Raw genomic sequence first — 13,790 nt, forward strand, 5'->3', positions numbered from 1 at the left:
CTGTCTGTTGCTGTAGAAAGCAGGACCCCTGCCCTGGTGGAGGTCTTCAGCACTTTGGAAAGATACAACACTTGTGAACCCTCAACTGGGCTTTTCATCACCTTCTTCACATTTGAGTCACAGAATTAGAGTCCAGAGGGATCTTAGAAAGTATTTCTCTAACCCCTCGTGTTACAAATGGGGCCTCAAGAGATTGAGGCCTCTCTCAGAGCAGTACAGCCCATCAGCAAACAACACGTTTGGAAGATGACTCCACAAATCTGTTTGTGGTAAGTATATTTGCTATAGTTCATTGGACAGGTTCAAAGGATAAGTAAATTTGACATAAATTATAGCATGTATATCAAATGGCTTGGTACTATTTATATAGTAATAACTAATATATCCATTGATTAACCTATTCGTAAGTAAAGTGATAGGTTATATCATTAGGCACCCCTACATTCAGTTTCCTTGCCCTACCCTCAAAATGATGCTGTGTGCTTTGCAAGTGTCCAGATTTTCTAGCACTGGGATCACAGAAGTGTTTCTCATGGTCTTGGCTATCGTTGTAGTTAGATGCTGCTTCTGGCATTTGCTTTACCTTTGATTATGATTACTTTTTCAGATTCACACCCACTCTGATCCCAGGAACTTCTCTGAGCTCCAAAGAAAAGCAGGAAGTGGGCTGGGAGGGCAGAGGGAAATGGAAGCCATGCATCCCTGTTAGACCTCACAAGTTTGTTACAGGTAGTAGGAGGGGTGTGCACCCTGAACTCTAACTATGGAAGAAGTGCAGATTTCAGTTACTTTTTGTGTCAGATGTCTTAGGCTGTGCCTCTGGTCCTGCCCCTAAGGCAAGCCACTTAAACCTTGTGCCTTTGTTCTCATGTCTGAAAAGACCTCGTCTTTTTAAGCATGTGGGGATTCTCTTCAGGCAAATGTGGACACCTTGTTAAGCACATCACTTGGCTATGGAGGTTCTGTGAGGCAAGCAAGTTACAGGTCAGAAGCTTGGCGGATGCGTTTCCCAGCGATGCCCGTGCACTCTCCATCCATGATACCAGTGACCACCAGTTCAGAATCAGACTGGTAGCCGACACCTCCAAGGGCACCCAGGAGGTGGGGGGTCAGGGCTGCCCTGTGGGGACGGTCTGGTTCCCCCTCTCCAGGGAAGAGGTAGATTGTGCATCTTCCCATCAACCTTTTCACTCTAGGTAAAGAGTGGCCTTGATGGCTTTCAATGAGGTTCATTCTTCTCCACAAGACGGGAAAAAGAGGATTTGGCAGAGGGGTAACTGTCAGCCTGGGGTGTCAGTGATTTCTGAGACCTGGTTCCCAGCACCCATCGTTTTGGTGATCTCTCACTGCCCGTGTCCACATGTTACAACAAGGTGGATTATCAGTGCTTAGTGCCAGGGAAAAGATCATGTGTGTATTTGTGTGTCTTGGTCATTTAAAATAGAGCTCTTTGAGTGATTTTTACTTTTCGTGGCTTCTGTTTGTCCCAGAAACATCCCCCCCCAACAAACACACACACACACACACACACACACACACACACACACACACACACACACCCTTTCAGTATGCTGCCAGCATGTTCCTTGCCTCAGAAGCTCCCTGGCCTTCTGTGGCTTGAACAGCATCTTCCCCGTCAATGTTTGTTTCACCAAAGTTATTGTGCGGCTGCTGCTCCATTCAGTGTGTTTCTTCGCCGTGTGGCGAACGGCACTCACTCTCCATGTTTGTGCTTATCACAGGTTTGAACATTGGCAGTGGGACATTCAAGACAAAGACAACTAACAAAATCGTGTCGGAGGCTAGTTTTTCATCGAGCAAAGGAAGTCCTTTGTCAAGGTAAAGTCGTGAAAGCCTTTCTGAACAGCATTGACAAGATGAGAAATGTCACTCCGTAATGAATGAAATTCTGGCTGCATATTATTTTGTTGTGTGACTCGAGGGAAGGTTACGGTTTGGGGTTTTGTTGATCTGAAATAACAGCAGAAACTTCAGTCTACCTTTGAAAATATTTGCACCAGAGCCAAGCATTGTTTTGCAGCTGTTGTTTCGTTGGTTTAAGACTCAATTGACACCTCAGTGAACCACAAATTAGCGTCTACAGCTGCTCGCAGTAGGGCTGCTTAGAGACCACACAATGAAGGGTGTCGGAAAAGGGCAGAGAGAAAACATCGGGCCTTAAAAGAAATAAAGTGGCCCGTTTCTTCTTCCTGAGGCGGCTGACATATATACTGGCAATTGCCTGGGATTTGTTTTCGTGGTCCTCTTTTTCACCAAGCCTTTGGGCTGGGTTACCCTTTTCTTTCCTGCAACTTCCCTGCTTATTTTCCATAAAGAACAAAATTTATACTTTCACATCTGTGGAAACTGTAGCCCTTCTCGTAAGTTTTCCAGGCAACAATACGTGAGTTGGTGAGTTGTGTGCTGGATTTGTCTCCAACATGAAATACTGACCATGCAGTAGCGTTGGGTCAAAAAGAATTTATCAGTGGGGACAGAAGCAGTTGTCTGAGGAGATACCTACCGTTTTGGCTTTGGGCTGCATGTTGCTTAAAACTGCACAAATTTCCTTTTGTGATAACAGTTCTCATTTAAGCAACGTCCTTTAGATGATTGTGTTACTTTTTAATTAACTTCTTACCCTGATGAAATTTTAAAACAAACTTTATGTATCTAATGTCATATATGGTGTTCCATAAGATAAAGTGATTTGATCCAGAAATCTAGTATTTTTAAAATGCTTTCACTTTTATTTTGAAAAACATTGTAAAAACAAACAAAAAATTGTGATATTTTTAGGACTCAGAATATCTTGAAATGACATTGATTTTCTAAAATTAGGTCGTTCGTTTAGAAACCTGACAAGTTCAATTTTAGAAAATCACTCATGTAGTTCTCAGAAATTAGCATCTGTAATACCTGGGTTTTCATCCTTGTTTTTGAAGGAAGTGGGAGGAAATGAATCATGGAACAGGAAGAGTGCTAAAGTGTTATATTTTTTGGGTTATGCTGTAAATTCAATTCTGGGTCTTCTAAAGGAAATTTTAAAGGTAGTGAGTTCTACAGGTAGTTTCAGGGCATCCTATTACCATTTGGCTCAATAACGTATCCTGTAATTCTTAAAGATTGTTAGAAGTGCTCTTTTCTATTATATCTTAAGGGCACAAAAAAGCTCAAGTCTTCTTTAACTTGTCTTTATAGGTATATACACCTGAGGCAGTTTTAAAATACATTTAGAAAGCAGCTGGGCCCCAAGAACATTACCTCAGTCTTGTGTCTGTATGTCACTAAAGTAAATTCACACTTTCTTCCCCCTTCATTCTGAAGCAAGGATGTATCGTTCCTATGTGAAATTATTTTTCTAAATAAATTACAGGTCATCTTATCACCCCCCTTTAAGAAGAGGGGAAAAATGTCTTCAAGGAATCTTTGGTTCTAGACCCTTGATAATAATCCAGTGATGAAAAGGCCTGGGTGTTAAGTATGTGGGTTCGGTGTGCTGTTTGTCATGGTGTGGTTGCTGTGCTGGGTTTGGTGGTGTTAGTACAGCACCCTGGGCTTTGGAGAGCTCTAGGTTTGTGGTTTGTGCCTGGATTCACTGAAATTTCTCAGAGGCTTACATTTAAGGATCCCACTTACTGCAGTCACTCCTCGTGCTTTATTGCTTTTACAAGTGGTCTCGAAACCCAGTACTTGAGAATAAACATAACAGTGCGGTGCTGCTGTAGCACTTTTAAAAATTCTTCTTTGCTCTATTTTGTCAGTGAGCTGATGAGCAACCTCAAAAAAAAAAAAAAAAAAAAAAAAGACCCTGCTGGACCTTAAAAAAAAAAAAAAATGGCTTCCTCTGATGTCCTAGAGACAATAATTATGATGTGCTAGTTAAGCCCAAACTACAGCTGAGGGATTTTACTTTAAAGCAGCGGCTTGGGTGCAAAAATGCATTTATAGCTCTTTGTCTGCACCTCATTATGTGTGGGCCTGATTCATTAAGTAATTGGTTTGCAGTTGTTTACATGAGTATTAAGGCCTTCTTTTCAGCCGCCTTTGAGAGATACATTGTGCAAATGTTGCCTGTGATGAATGCAGAATGAGGGCCAGAGGGTCCGTCCTATTGGCTAAACAGTGCACTCTGTTGAAAAGCCAGAGAAAGGGATTGGGTGCTGCTTTGCATAGCAATGACTTTCTTAATAAGCGTTACAGATTAATACACACAAGCTATAAAAGATGCAAAGAGATACTCTTAGCACATTTATACATGCTCATTTCATTGTGATGGTGGTGGGATCCGGGTGCTTTCATATTCCGTTTTTCAGAGCAGCAGCTTCAGTGCATGAGCCGTAATAGAATCCGATGTTTATTGTATTATAAATCACGGGCAAGTAGGCAGATCGGCAACAGTTTATTATTAAAGATTCTTTCAGTGTAAATCTTTTTCTACCATTGTATTTGCTTCAGCAAAATCATTTTGTGGTTGAGTGGGGATGAAAGGCATAATGTACGAAGGAGTGAGTCCTAATAGGAAGCCGTTCTCCGAGTAAAGACCACTTGTTCCCTTTTGTTCAGGGGTGCATGCCAGAGCTTCCTCTCCTCTGCAAACATTGTCTCGCTTTACCTTCCCCAGGAAGCAGTTTTCACACTCCGGGATCCATTTATTCAATGGAGAGTATATTTTAACAGCCTGCCGTGTGTAACTTCAGTTTACTGGCCAGATCGAGATAACATTTTGTGGGAAGAAAAGGATGTGTGCTTGCAACATAATTGCCTGGGGGAAAGGTAGCAGAAGTCACCCAGGCGCAGCACCCTGGCAGGGCCACTGTGGGTGGCATTCTGTGCCCACCCTGCAGCCACACGCGTAGCCAGTGGAGGGCGCCAGGTTGCAGCTGATGCTCTGGTGGGGACCCTGGGATCTCTCTTCTTGCCTGGTCACTGTGCCATTTTCCCTTGAGCTAATACAAAGATCACAAGGAATCGGTACCAGTGAAATAAAAATGCAGTTTTTCTGGAAGTCCTTTAGGTTCTCCTATTAAAGTCCCCATTCCCCGTATCTGGCTAAACAAATCTACATTCTCCTTAAATGCTATTGAATAAGCAGCTGCCTAAATATCCTACATATTTCTCCTCACAAACCCACATACTTTATTTTTTCTACACAGAGCAGGGAAGAGCAGTCCCCTGATTGACTAGCTAAAGGGAAGGAGTTAACAAGTTGACCCCCAGGCAGCTTTACCAAAAAAAAAAAAAAAGGCATCTGCTGCAGGGTCCCTGGCTAACCATCAGGGGGCACTCGGACTTTGTCAAAATTAAAACTGTGTCTGCTTTCCCCTTAAAACTTGAAATTACTATTTACAAAGATTTGTTGGCATACCTGTGGGGTTTTTTTTTTCTTTCTGAATTATTTCATGCCTTCTATTTTTCGGAAGTATATGTCTCTTCTAAGAAAAATTCTAGCCGAAGATGCTGTTTGAGACATTTTAATACCAATTCTAACTAGCAGTCAAATCATTAAAATTAGAATTCAGTCTATAGATCACACCTTTCCAAAAAAATTTTTTTAAAGATTCTATTTATTTATTTGACATAGATCACAAGTAGGCAGAGACGCAGGCAGAGAGAGAGGGGGGAAAGCAGGCTCCCTGCTGAGCAGAGAGCCCGATGCGGGGCTGGATCCCAGGACCCTGGGATCATAACCTGAGCCAAAGGCAGAGACTTTAACCCACTGAGCCACCCAGGTGCCCCTATAGATCACATCTTCTTACAAGTTATTTTCAGTTTTAGAGTAAGAGCCTAGAACCAGAAGGGCACTTTCCAGTAGGAGACCCTCCCCATTGTCCCCACCACCATGCACCCTGCCCTCAGCAGGATCCATCCTAAGAGTCTCATTGCCAGATTCTGCTGACATGACCTCAAAGTCACAGTAACTTGGGTAGTTTGTTAACAGGCTGTGGACACTTTTTTCCTTTAAAACGATGGTACTGACCATGAGGTTAAAAGTCATTGTGTTACTAATATTGGGATATCCCCCAGGACTGACTGTTTTCCAGATTCCTCTTCCCACGGCCCCACTCAAGTACCATGTGTCCCATCGTCTACAGTGCCCCCCAGCCTGTTCCCACATGCCCTATGCCCACTAGACAGCCTCATGTCACGTCCTCATACAACCTGCTAGGTCATATGCGCCAGCTTCTAGTCTTGCTCTTTTGCTGGAATGTTTCTGCCCCACTCTTTCACCTGGCCAATGCCTACTAGACTGTCAAGGCTTAACTATTAACCTTCTAAAAGTTTCCTAAGCAGAGGATCTTGTCATACAAGATGCCCCTCGTGTGGCGCCATGGCTAGTTCTAGCATCATCTGTAACATAGGGGTGGTAGCCATTTGCAGGTACCTTGCCCCCACTGTGAGCTCCTCACTAGGGCCTGGGGGGCTTTTCTTGGCCACCAGTGCTTGAAAACCATAGAACTTGCTGAGTGAGTGAACATCTGTATATAGCTCTACCTTTCACTCGGGCATTTGTCTTAGATGTTCTCACCTCTGGGTGGCATCGTGTACCCTACCACAGGGAGCATTCCACAGAGGTCTCTGCACAAGCGTGTGGAAGAGGAAAGGCCACGTGCCATGCACGTTTCCCAAGGGAGACTCTTGCAGTCAACTTTGACTTTGTACACTCTGCTCACACACTTTTCATTTGGCTTCCAGGAAGCACACTGGGTGTGCACATTTTGAGTGGCTTCCTGGGGTCCTTACCTGACTGCCATCCTGTTTGTTGGGGAAAGGATGTCTGGCTCCTGGCCCTGAACTTGACAAGGGCTTGTGGGCTCTTGGCACATGTTGGGGCTTGGCTGTTGCCCCCTAATTCTGCTGCTGTCAATTCTTGGCCCACCCTGCAGTTGCCTTTTTTGGCTGATGTCACAGTTCTTATTTTGCTGTCTGTCTCCCCACTGAAGCATGAGAGGCCCAGGCAGAGGTGAAATGTGTCTTGCTTGTGGCTGCAGCCCCAGCACAGGGCTGATGTGTAGTGTCACCTGTATGGGATTTATGAGAGAGTGAATGAGTAAGTGAGCAAACGAATGAACAACCCATTGCAGAGGAGGTGTTTGGCCCATCTGCATGTGCCAGGCCCAGCAGAGGCAGTTGCCCAGTCTCTTCCCCATCCCACCCATCAGGCTCCTCAGGGAGGAGACTTCATGCATCTTGGGCCTGTTGCCTTTCAGTCTGTCCCCAGACTTTCTCTTTCCTTAGCCACTGTGCCAGAGGACCTGTCACCTCCACTTAGACCCCATGACTGCACATCACTAAACCAAGCATATGCCCTTGTTCACCCAAAAGCTGTAAAAGTGTGGCAGGGCCACTCCCTGAGACCTGCTGCTCCCAGGCTGTTGAGCGTGATTGTCTCAAAGCTGACCAGGACACTGCAGGAAGACCTTACCACCCCCATTTTGCAGACAGAAAACGGATGCTCAGAGAGGTAGGGAACTTGCCCAGGGCCACACAGGGAGCGGAGTTGAGCATGGGGGCTGGGGATGGGGGGTGAGCAGAGGCTCTCTGGCCAGACAGAGCTGACACTGTCTCCCATCAGCAGTCCAACACTGGGATAGGGACCAGTCCCAACGTAGGTTCTCCCCACCCTACTGTGTGACCACTTTTCACCGGTTCCTGTGGGGAAAGGTGTTTGCAATGCGTGCCTTTGGGAAGTATCCATGCGCCAGGAGGAGCTCTGTCCCACCTCATCCCCTCCATCTGCTAGCTCTGTGTGTCTTGAGACACATCCTGCTCAGCCTCCCTGGGCCCCACCACCTAGACAGTGAAAGCGCTGGATTGATAATCAAACCATAAATGCCCTGCTATAATTTAATTATATTTAATTTAATTATAATTTAATTTAATTGATTTCCTAGAAACTCATAGGCTTTCCACAGCTCATTTTTTACTCTTATTTGCTGGTTCCACAAAGCAAAACTTCATGTTTACAATAGACCTTGCCATCTAACTGTGTTGATGTTGACTGTGTTAATCTGATTAAGTAACTATTTCTAGCTATGTTAGCCTTGTACTGCTATAAAATGGACAGTTGGCATCCATGATTTCAACTATTTCTTTAATATTCTGTGTGTTACCACGATTGCATACATAGTGCCAGATGCTGCTCTCAGACTGTAACCTATTAAGACCCTGGCCAACTGTAACGTCTCAAGTTTAGCAAGGATGAGCACAAAAGTGACTTTGACTTGAGTTCCCCTAATCTGATTTATCAATGACAGAGGACTTTCTAAACAATTACTGAAATTCATCACAAATAAGATAGCTTGTTGGATAGAAAGAGGGAAGCTATGTGATAAGGCCAATATGGCAGAAGGTTAACAATCGAGCATCCCCTTCATGGGTACATGGTGTTTACTGTACACCTAAGGGGAGAAATTGCCAAACCTACTGGGAAAATCTGCAGCATTTGAAAGTAAAGTCTAAAGTCTAACCATGGGAAATAGTCAAGTCTGCTGTCTTGGATTCCAGGAGTTACCATGAAAACTGCAGGGGAAAGGCAGGCCCTTTGATGGGCTGCAAGTATGGCACATGTCACCCATGCAACAGGCTTGGTGCACTGTGGCCCCAAGCAAAGTCCGGGCCTGGCCGCCACCTGGTCCTGTACAGCTAGCAAGCTAAGAGTGGTTTTTATATTTTTAAATGGTTGGGAGGAATCTAAAGAAGAATAATGTTGCATGACACCTGAAAGTCCTGTGGAATTCAAATTGTAGTGACTGCCTGTAGAGGTTGAAGTATAACAGCCGTGTCTACCGGTTTACACATTGTTCACAACTCTTGTCATGCCACAACCACAGAAGCGAGCAGTTGTGACTAAGACCAGACAGCTCACAATGCCCAAGGCATTTGTTCTCTGGCTCATTACAGCAAACCTCTGCCAACCTGGGCATTATGAGATGGAAGTGTTACTTGCATTCTCTCAGGGAAGATGAAGCAGTCCAGTTCCAAGCATGTGTGACAGGCTATGGCGACCCTATCTCATGGCCTGTAAGACTAACTCTTCCATTTCTTCTGCTTTCCAAACTGAAAATGTTTTGTCTCTAATTTGCTGTGGTAGCTAGACAAATTGAAATTGACTATAACTAGTTCCAGGGAATGTTCTCCCACCATGCCCATGGGCCTCATCTGAGCTTTACATGTTAGATATAGCTCCAAAAGAAATGTTGACCTGAAGAATTGTGCGATTCAGATCAACTTTGGGGTGTCACACACTTTCTGGCGTGCAGAGATGGCTTCCTACAGGGAAAAATAATTTCCCCAAAGATGTGGGGATGGAGTAGGAAACACCTAGAAGCATTCTCCACCTTTCTCAGTGGGTGAACTACACGTGTTTAGTTCTGCAACATATTTTTTGCACATTTCCAATAAGAAACTTAAACCTGATTCTGAAATCCCATAAGCAGAAACCTGCAAATCAAATACTGTGTCAGCACGTATTGGTCAGGTGTCTTTAAGCAGGGCCCTGCTCTTAGTGAGGTTCCTCTTTTCATTCCATACATAATCCCCGAGCACCCACTAAGTGCAAAGCATTGGGTTACCCTGAGCCAAAACAGGTAGGGTCTGTGCCCTCACAGAGCTCATACTCTGGAGGGGGCGTGATCACAGATGTGTTAGTTACACAGATGCTTGTGAAATGGCAACTTGGATGAGGACTACTATCGTGATGGTGGTGTAGGAGGGGAGTGATGGGGGGGTTGTAGCAGAAGGACCCAGCCAAGTCTTGGGCTCAGCCTTTGAGGTACTGTTCAGGATTTAGGGCTTTTGCCAAAAAACAACAGGAAGTCATCAAGGGTCTTTAGCGAGGAAGTGGAGTGATCAGGTTTGTGTTTTGATGAGTTCACTCTTGCTTCCGAGTGGAAAATGGACTATAGGGGATGCAGTGTTTGTGGCATCACCTACTAGGGGCGGTTACAAAGTGCTGGTGTAGCTGGCTGGGGAGCGGCAGTGCAAAGGGAAGAGCAAGGACTTCACGAAGTACTGGGAGGCCTATTGGCAGGACCTAGGGGCTGATTGGGTGCAGGAGGGCAGAGGAGTGGAAAGGGTTGGGGAGGGAGCAGAGGGTCCAGGTGCTGTTGGCTGAGACAGGAGGGGCCTGGCCCAGCAGGGGAAGTGAACCACACTGGGGACATCATGAATTTGGTAATGGATGGGCGTGTTGACCACACGGCACTTTGGAAGCATCCAAGTAGAGCTAGCACATGAGCACTGGCCACACTTCTGGAGCACAGAGAAGTGGTGGGGGCCATAGTGCCCTTGTTCTTTCCAAAGGCTCCCCACTACCTACCTACCACATCCTCCTCCTCCATCGCGGCCTCTGAGGTCCACTCCAGCTTTCAAAGCAGGATCCAGGAGGTGCCCTGCAGGCACCCATCACCTACCCCGCACTCCAAGTTCTCCCAGCCCTTGGCACTCTTTCCCTCTTCCCCTGCAGCTCTTATTACTTGGACTACACCTGGAAAATTAGCCTCTCTGTACCCCACCAGCATTGTCAAATCCACCTCTGCCCCCCCATCTGGACCAGTGTCCGTATGAAATGGTAAATAGGTAAACAGTAAACAACACCCATCCCAGTAGTTGAATTTAGTCTGTGTGTGTGTGTGTGTGTGTGTGTGTGTGTGTGTGTGTTAGGGGTGGGGAGGGGGCTAGTACTTCATGTCAGAGGGACCCATGTGGATGGCAGCCACCTTCTCTGCCACCTCTGTGACTGCTGGTGAGTGCCAGGCCCTCTTTCATGGCCACAGAGCTGGCGCCTCTGTGTGGGGAAATAGTTGCAGGCAGCTGAGGTCATGGCAGATCATGGAACAGGCACCAAGTTTAAAGGGAGTGTTGGCAGATATTGAGCCTAGAAAAATTATACCTGAGTGGAGCTTATTCTACAGAAAAAACAAACCAAATCCATAAATTATGGCAACTCTGGCAAGTAGCAGGTTTTTAAGCATAGGTTAGCCATAAGGAGGAAGAAGGTGAGTTTACAAGGTTTCCTATATCAGGAGGACCGGGGTCCTAACCCTGAGCAGGGACCGTGCACATTGGGGTCTGTCTTTTCTTCATTCTACTCATCTAAAAGCCTGGACAGAATCTGTTTTAATGAAATAGTCTATAAATATGAATGCCAGTGAATACCTTGGCAGGAGCACATTGCTCGGTATTAGATGCCATAGACACTGGCATTTTGTGCATGGGATACCTAGAAGCCTACACGCTGGTGTCCAGAATACTTACATTCCTCAAGTATTTTACTTTTAGCTTGTCTCAAAGTGCCAAAACTTTGCCCGTTCTTGTTTTTGAGAGGGCTGTCAACAGGAAGTCAGTGCTCTGCCTCACTGACTGTGGGCTCCTTGTCCAGCGCTACAAGCAGTGCCCACGGGAGCAGTCTGACCCGGTCTCTGCAGAACCAGCAGGGAACACACTCAGGGACTCTATGATGCTGTCACAACAGCGACCCACCCACCACGGCAAATACCTCTGGCCACCATAGTCCTGACATTTTCTTCTTGCTCTTAAGACTTGGAGAATATGGGGTCCTGGGATCGAGTCCAACATTAGGCTCCCTGCCCAGCAAGGAGCCCGCTTCTCCTTCTCCCTCTGCTGCTCTCCCTGCTCATTCTCTGTCTTTCTCTCTGTATCTGTTTGTCTCCAACAAATAAATAAAATCTTAAAAACAAAACAAAACAAAACAAAAAGCGTGGGGAGCACGCATAAAATGCCCGGCCTTTCAGTGCATCACATGGACTTCGCTGATGTGCTCATTGCAAAAATATCAGTCTGATAGGACTATTTTTTCAGGACTTAGGCTATTTCCTTATTTTTCAGGCATGAAAACGAAAAGAAACTACCTACCAACTTAGAGTCTAAAGGTAAGAGGATTCATTTTGTGTTTTACCGAGAGTTGTTGGGCACCGTTTATCTGTTTGCTGCACCCTCACGTAAGGGCTATGAAGGTGCCTGTGGTCACAGGGGGCCCTTGCAGCTCTCCCCAGGGTGGCACAGTCTCTGAGGGGATCGGAGGGTCTGCTCGAGGCACAGTTCTTCAGTGACAGGGCTGGGACCTGACCACACATGGGGGTGCCACTGAGCCACAGTGGCTTCGCATTCTAATTCACAAGTATGAATTTGCAGGGTATCCTGGCCTCCACATCCAACTGATTGCCAACATTGGTATATTCTACCTATGAAATATTTTTTGCCTCTGTCCCCAACCTCACAGCTAATGCCCCACAAGTACCCACTGCTCATGATATGACAGGGCTCCTTAACTGGTTTCCTCACATCCAGCCCCTCCCCAAGTCCTGAATGCCTTCCACCTGGTCACCAGCATCTAAAACTTCACTGAGCCTTCTTACCTTCCTAGTTAAAAATTGCCAGTGCCCCCCACTAGGTGCAGGATAGAGTCTCTAACTTTATCCCTTTGTGGTATGGTCCTTCCTTACTTTCCAGCTGTGTTCCTTCCAAGGTCTTGTCCTCTTCGGGTCAGGTCACAACCAGCTTTTTCCAAATATAAGGCATACCTTGGAGGTATTGCAGATTTGGTTCTAGACCACTGCAATAAAGCCAAATAAAAATTTTGGTCTCCCAGTGCCTATAAAATTGTATTTACACTATGCTATAGTTTCTTGGGTGTACAACAGCATTATGTCTACAAAAATGTTAATCAGCATTAATTTAAAATACTTTAAAAATTAAACATTTTATTGCTAAAAGATGCTAATCATCATCTGAGCTTCAGCAAGTCATAATCACTGATCACAGGTCCCTCTATGAAGTATAATAATAACAGAAAGTTTTAAAATAATGAGGGAATTACCAAAATGTGACACAGAGACACAAGGTGAACAAATGCTGTTGGAAAAATGGCGCCAATAGATTTGCCTGATGTAGGGTTGATACAGACCTTGAATTTGTAAAAACCCAATCTCTGCGAAGCATAGGAAAATGCGGTGTGCCTGGATACCACACTTGTACCTCTGTGCCTTTGCTCATGCGGTTCTTCCCTTTTCCTTAGCACCTTGAGTTCTTATTCAGCTTTGAACCCCCAGCTCACAGGGAGAATCTCCCCCACCTCGCAGGCCAGCACTATGGCATGTCCCCTGCGGAGCTTGGGCTTGCTCTGCTCTTGTCAGCTTAGACCCCCTTCCCAGTGGCCTGTGATCGAGAGCATGGGTGTGAATCCAACAATCTGGGTGGGACTGGTAGCTTGAGCACCCTGTAATGCTGCGGTTGGGACCAGTCTCCACCTGCTTGCTCAGGAGGTGGAGGCATTCCAAGGTTGGAAAAGGGTGAAATGGGACTGGATATAAGAAGTCACCACAGAATGGCAGTGAGTACAGCAGAGGTATCAGTGGTCATGGAGATGGTCGGTGTAGCAGACTGTGTCCCCCCCCACATCTGTCCGGCCAACTTGGAGATCACAGTGCAGTTCACAGGCACGCTTGTTGCCTTTGGTGGCCGTAGGCAGTGTGCATCTGCCTGAGGGTTTTGTCTGGCCATGGGAGCATGCCCAGCCCCCACAGGCCACCCAGAGTGCCAGGGAGTGGATGTCCTGCTTGAGAATAACCCCCACTGAGAAGTGGAAGTTGGTCAGTAAATAACCCCAGCTCCTTACTCTTTGTTGAGACAGTTTGAGGGGAGTTCTGGTTTCTCAGAGGGTGCCCTATAGGATGGAGCCCCCTTTTGCCCTGCCCGCCCCCTCATGAACACACCCTCTGTTGGTTTCCTTTCTTCCTGCGTCGCTGTTCATCCTCTCCTGTGGTTCC

At 46.0% G+C, this 13,790-nt stretch overlaps 1 protein-coding gene across 2 annotated transcripts in view; it reads left to right on the forward strand.

Annotated features, from left to right (window-relative positions):
* Window positions 1-13,790, forward strand: part of KIZ (kizuna centrosomal protein) — a 125,276-nt gene that overhangs the window by 110,825 nt on the left and 661 nt on the right. For both annotated transcript variants that reach the window (XM_080812712.1, XM_080812713.1), the window contains 2 exons: window positions 1,743-1,839; window positions 11,851-11,894. In XM_080812712.1, the coding sequence (XP_080668838.1) occupies window positions 1,743-1,839; window positions 11,851-11,894 (141 nt within the window). The remainder of the gene's footprint in view (window positions 1-1,742; window positions 1,840-11,850; window positions 11,895-13,790) is intronic.

Source organism: Martes martes (genome assembly GCF_963455335.1).
Source record: "Martes martes genome assembly, chromosome: 9".
Taxonomy (NCBI): Eukaryota; Metazoa; Chordata; class Mammalia; order Carnivora; family Mustelidae; genus Martes; species Martes martes.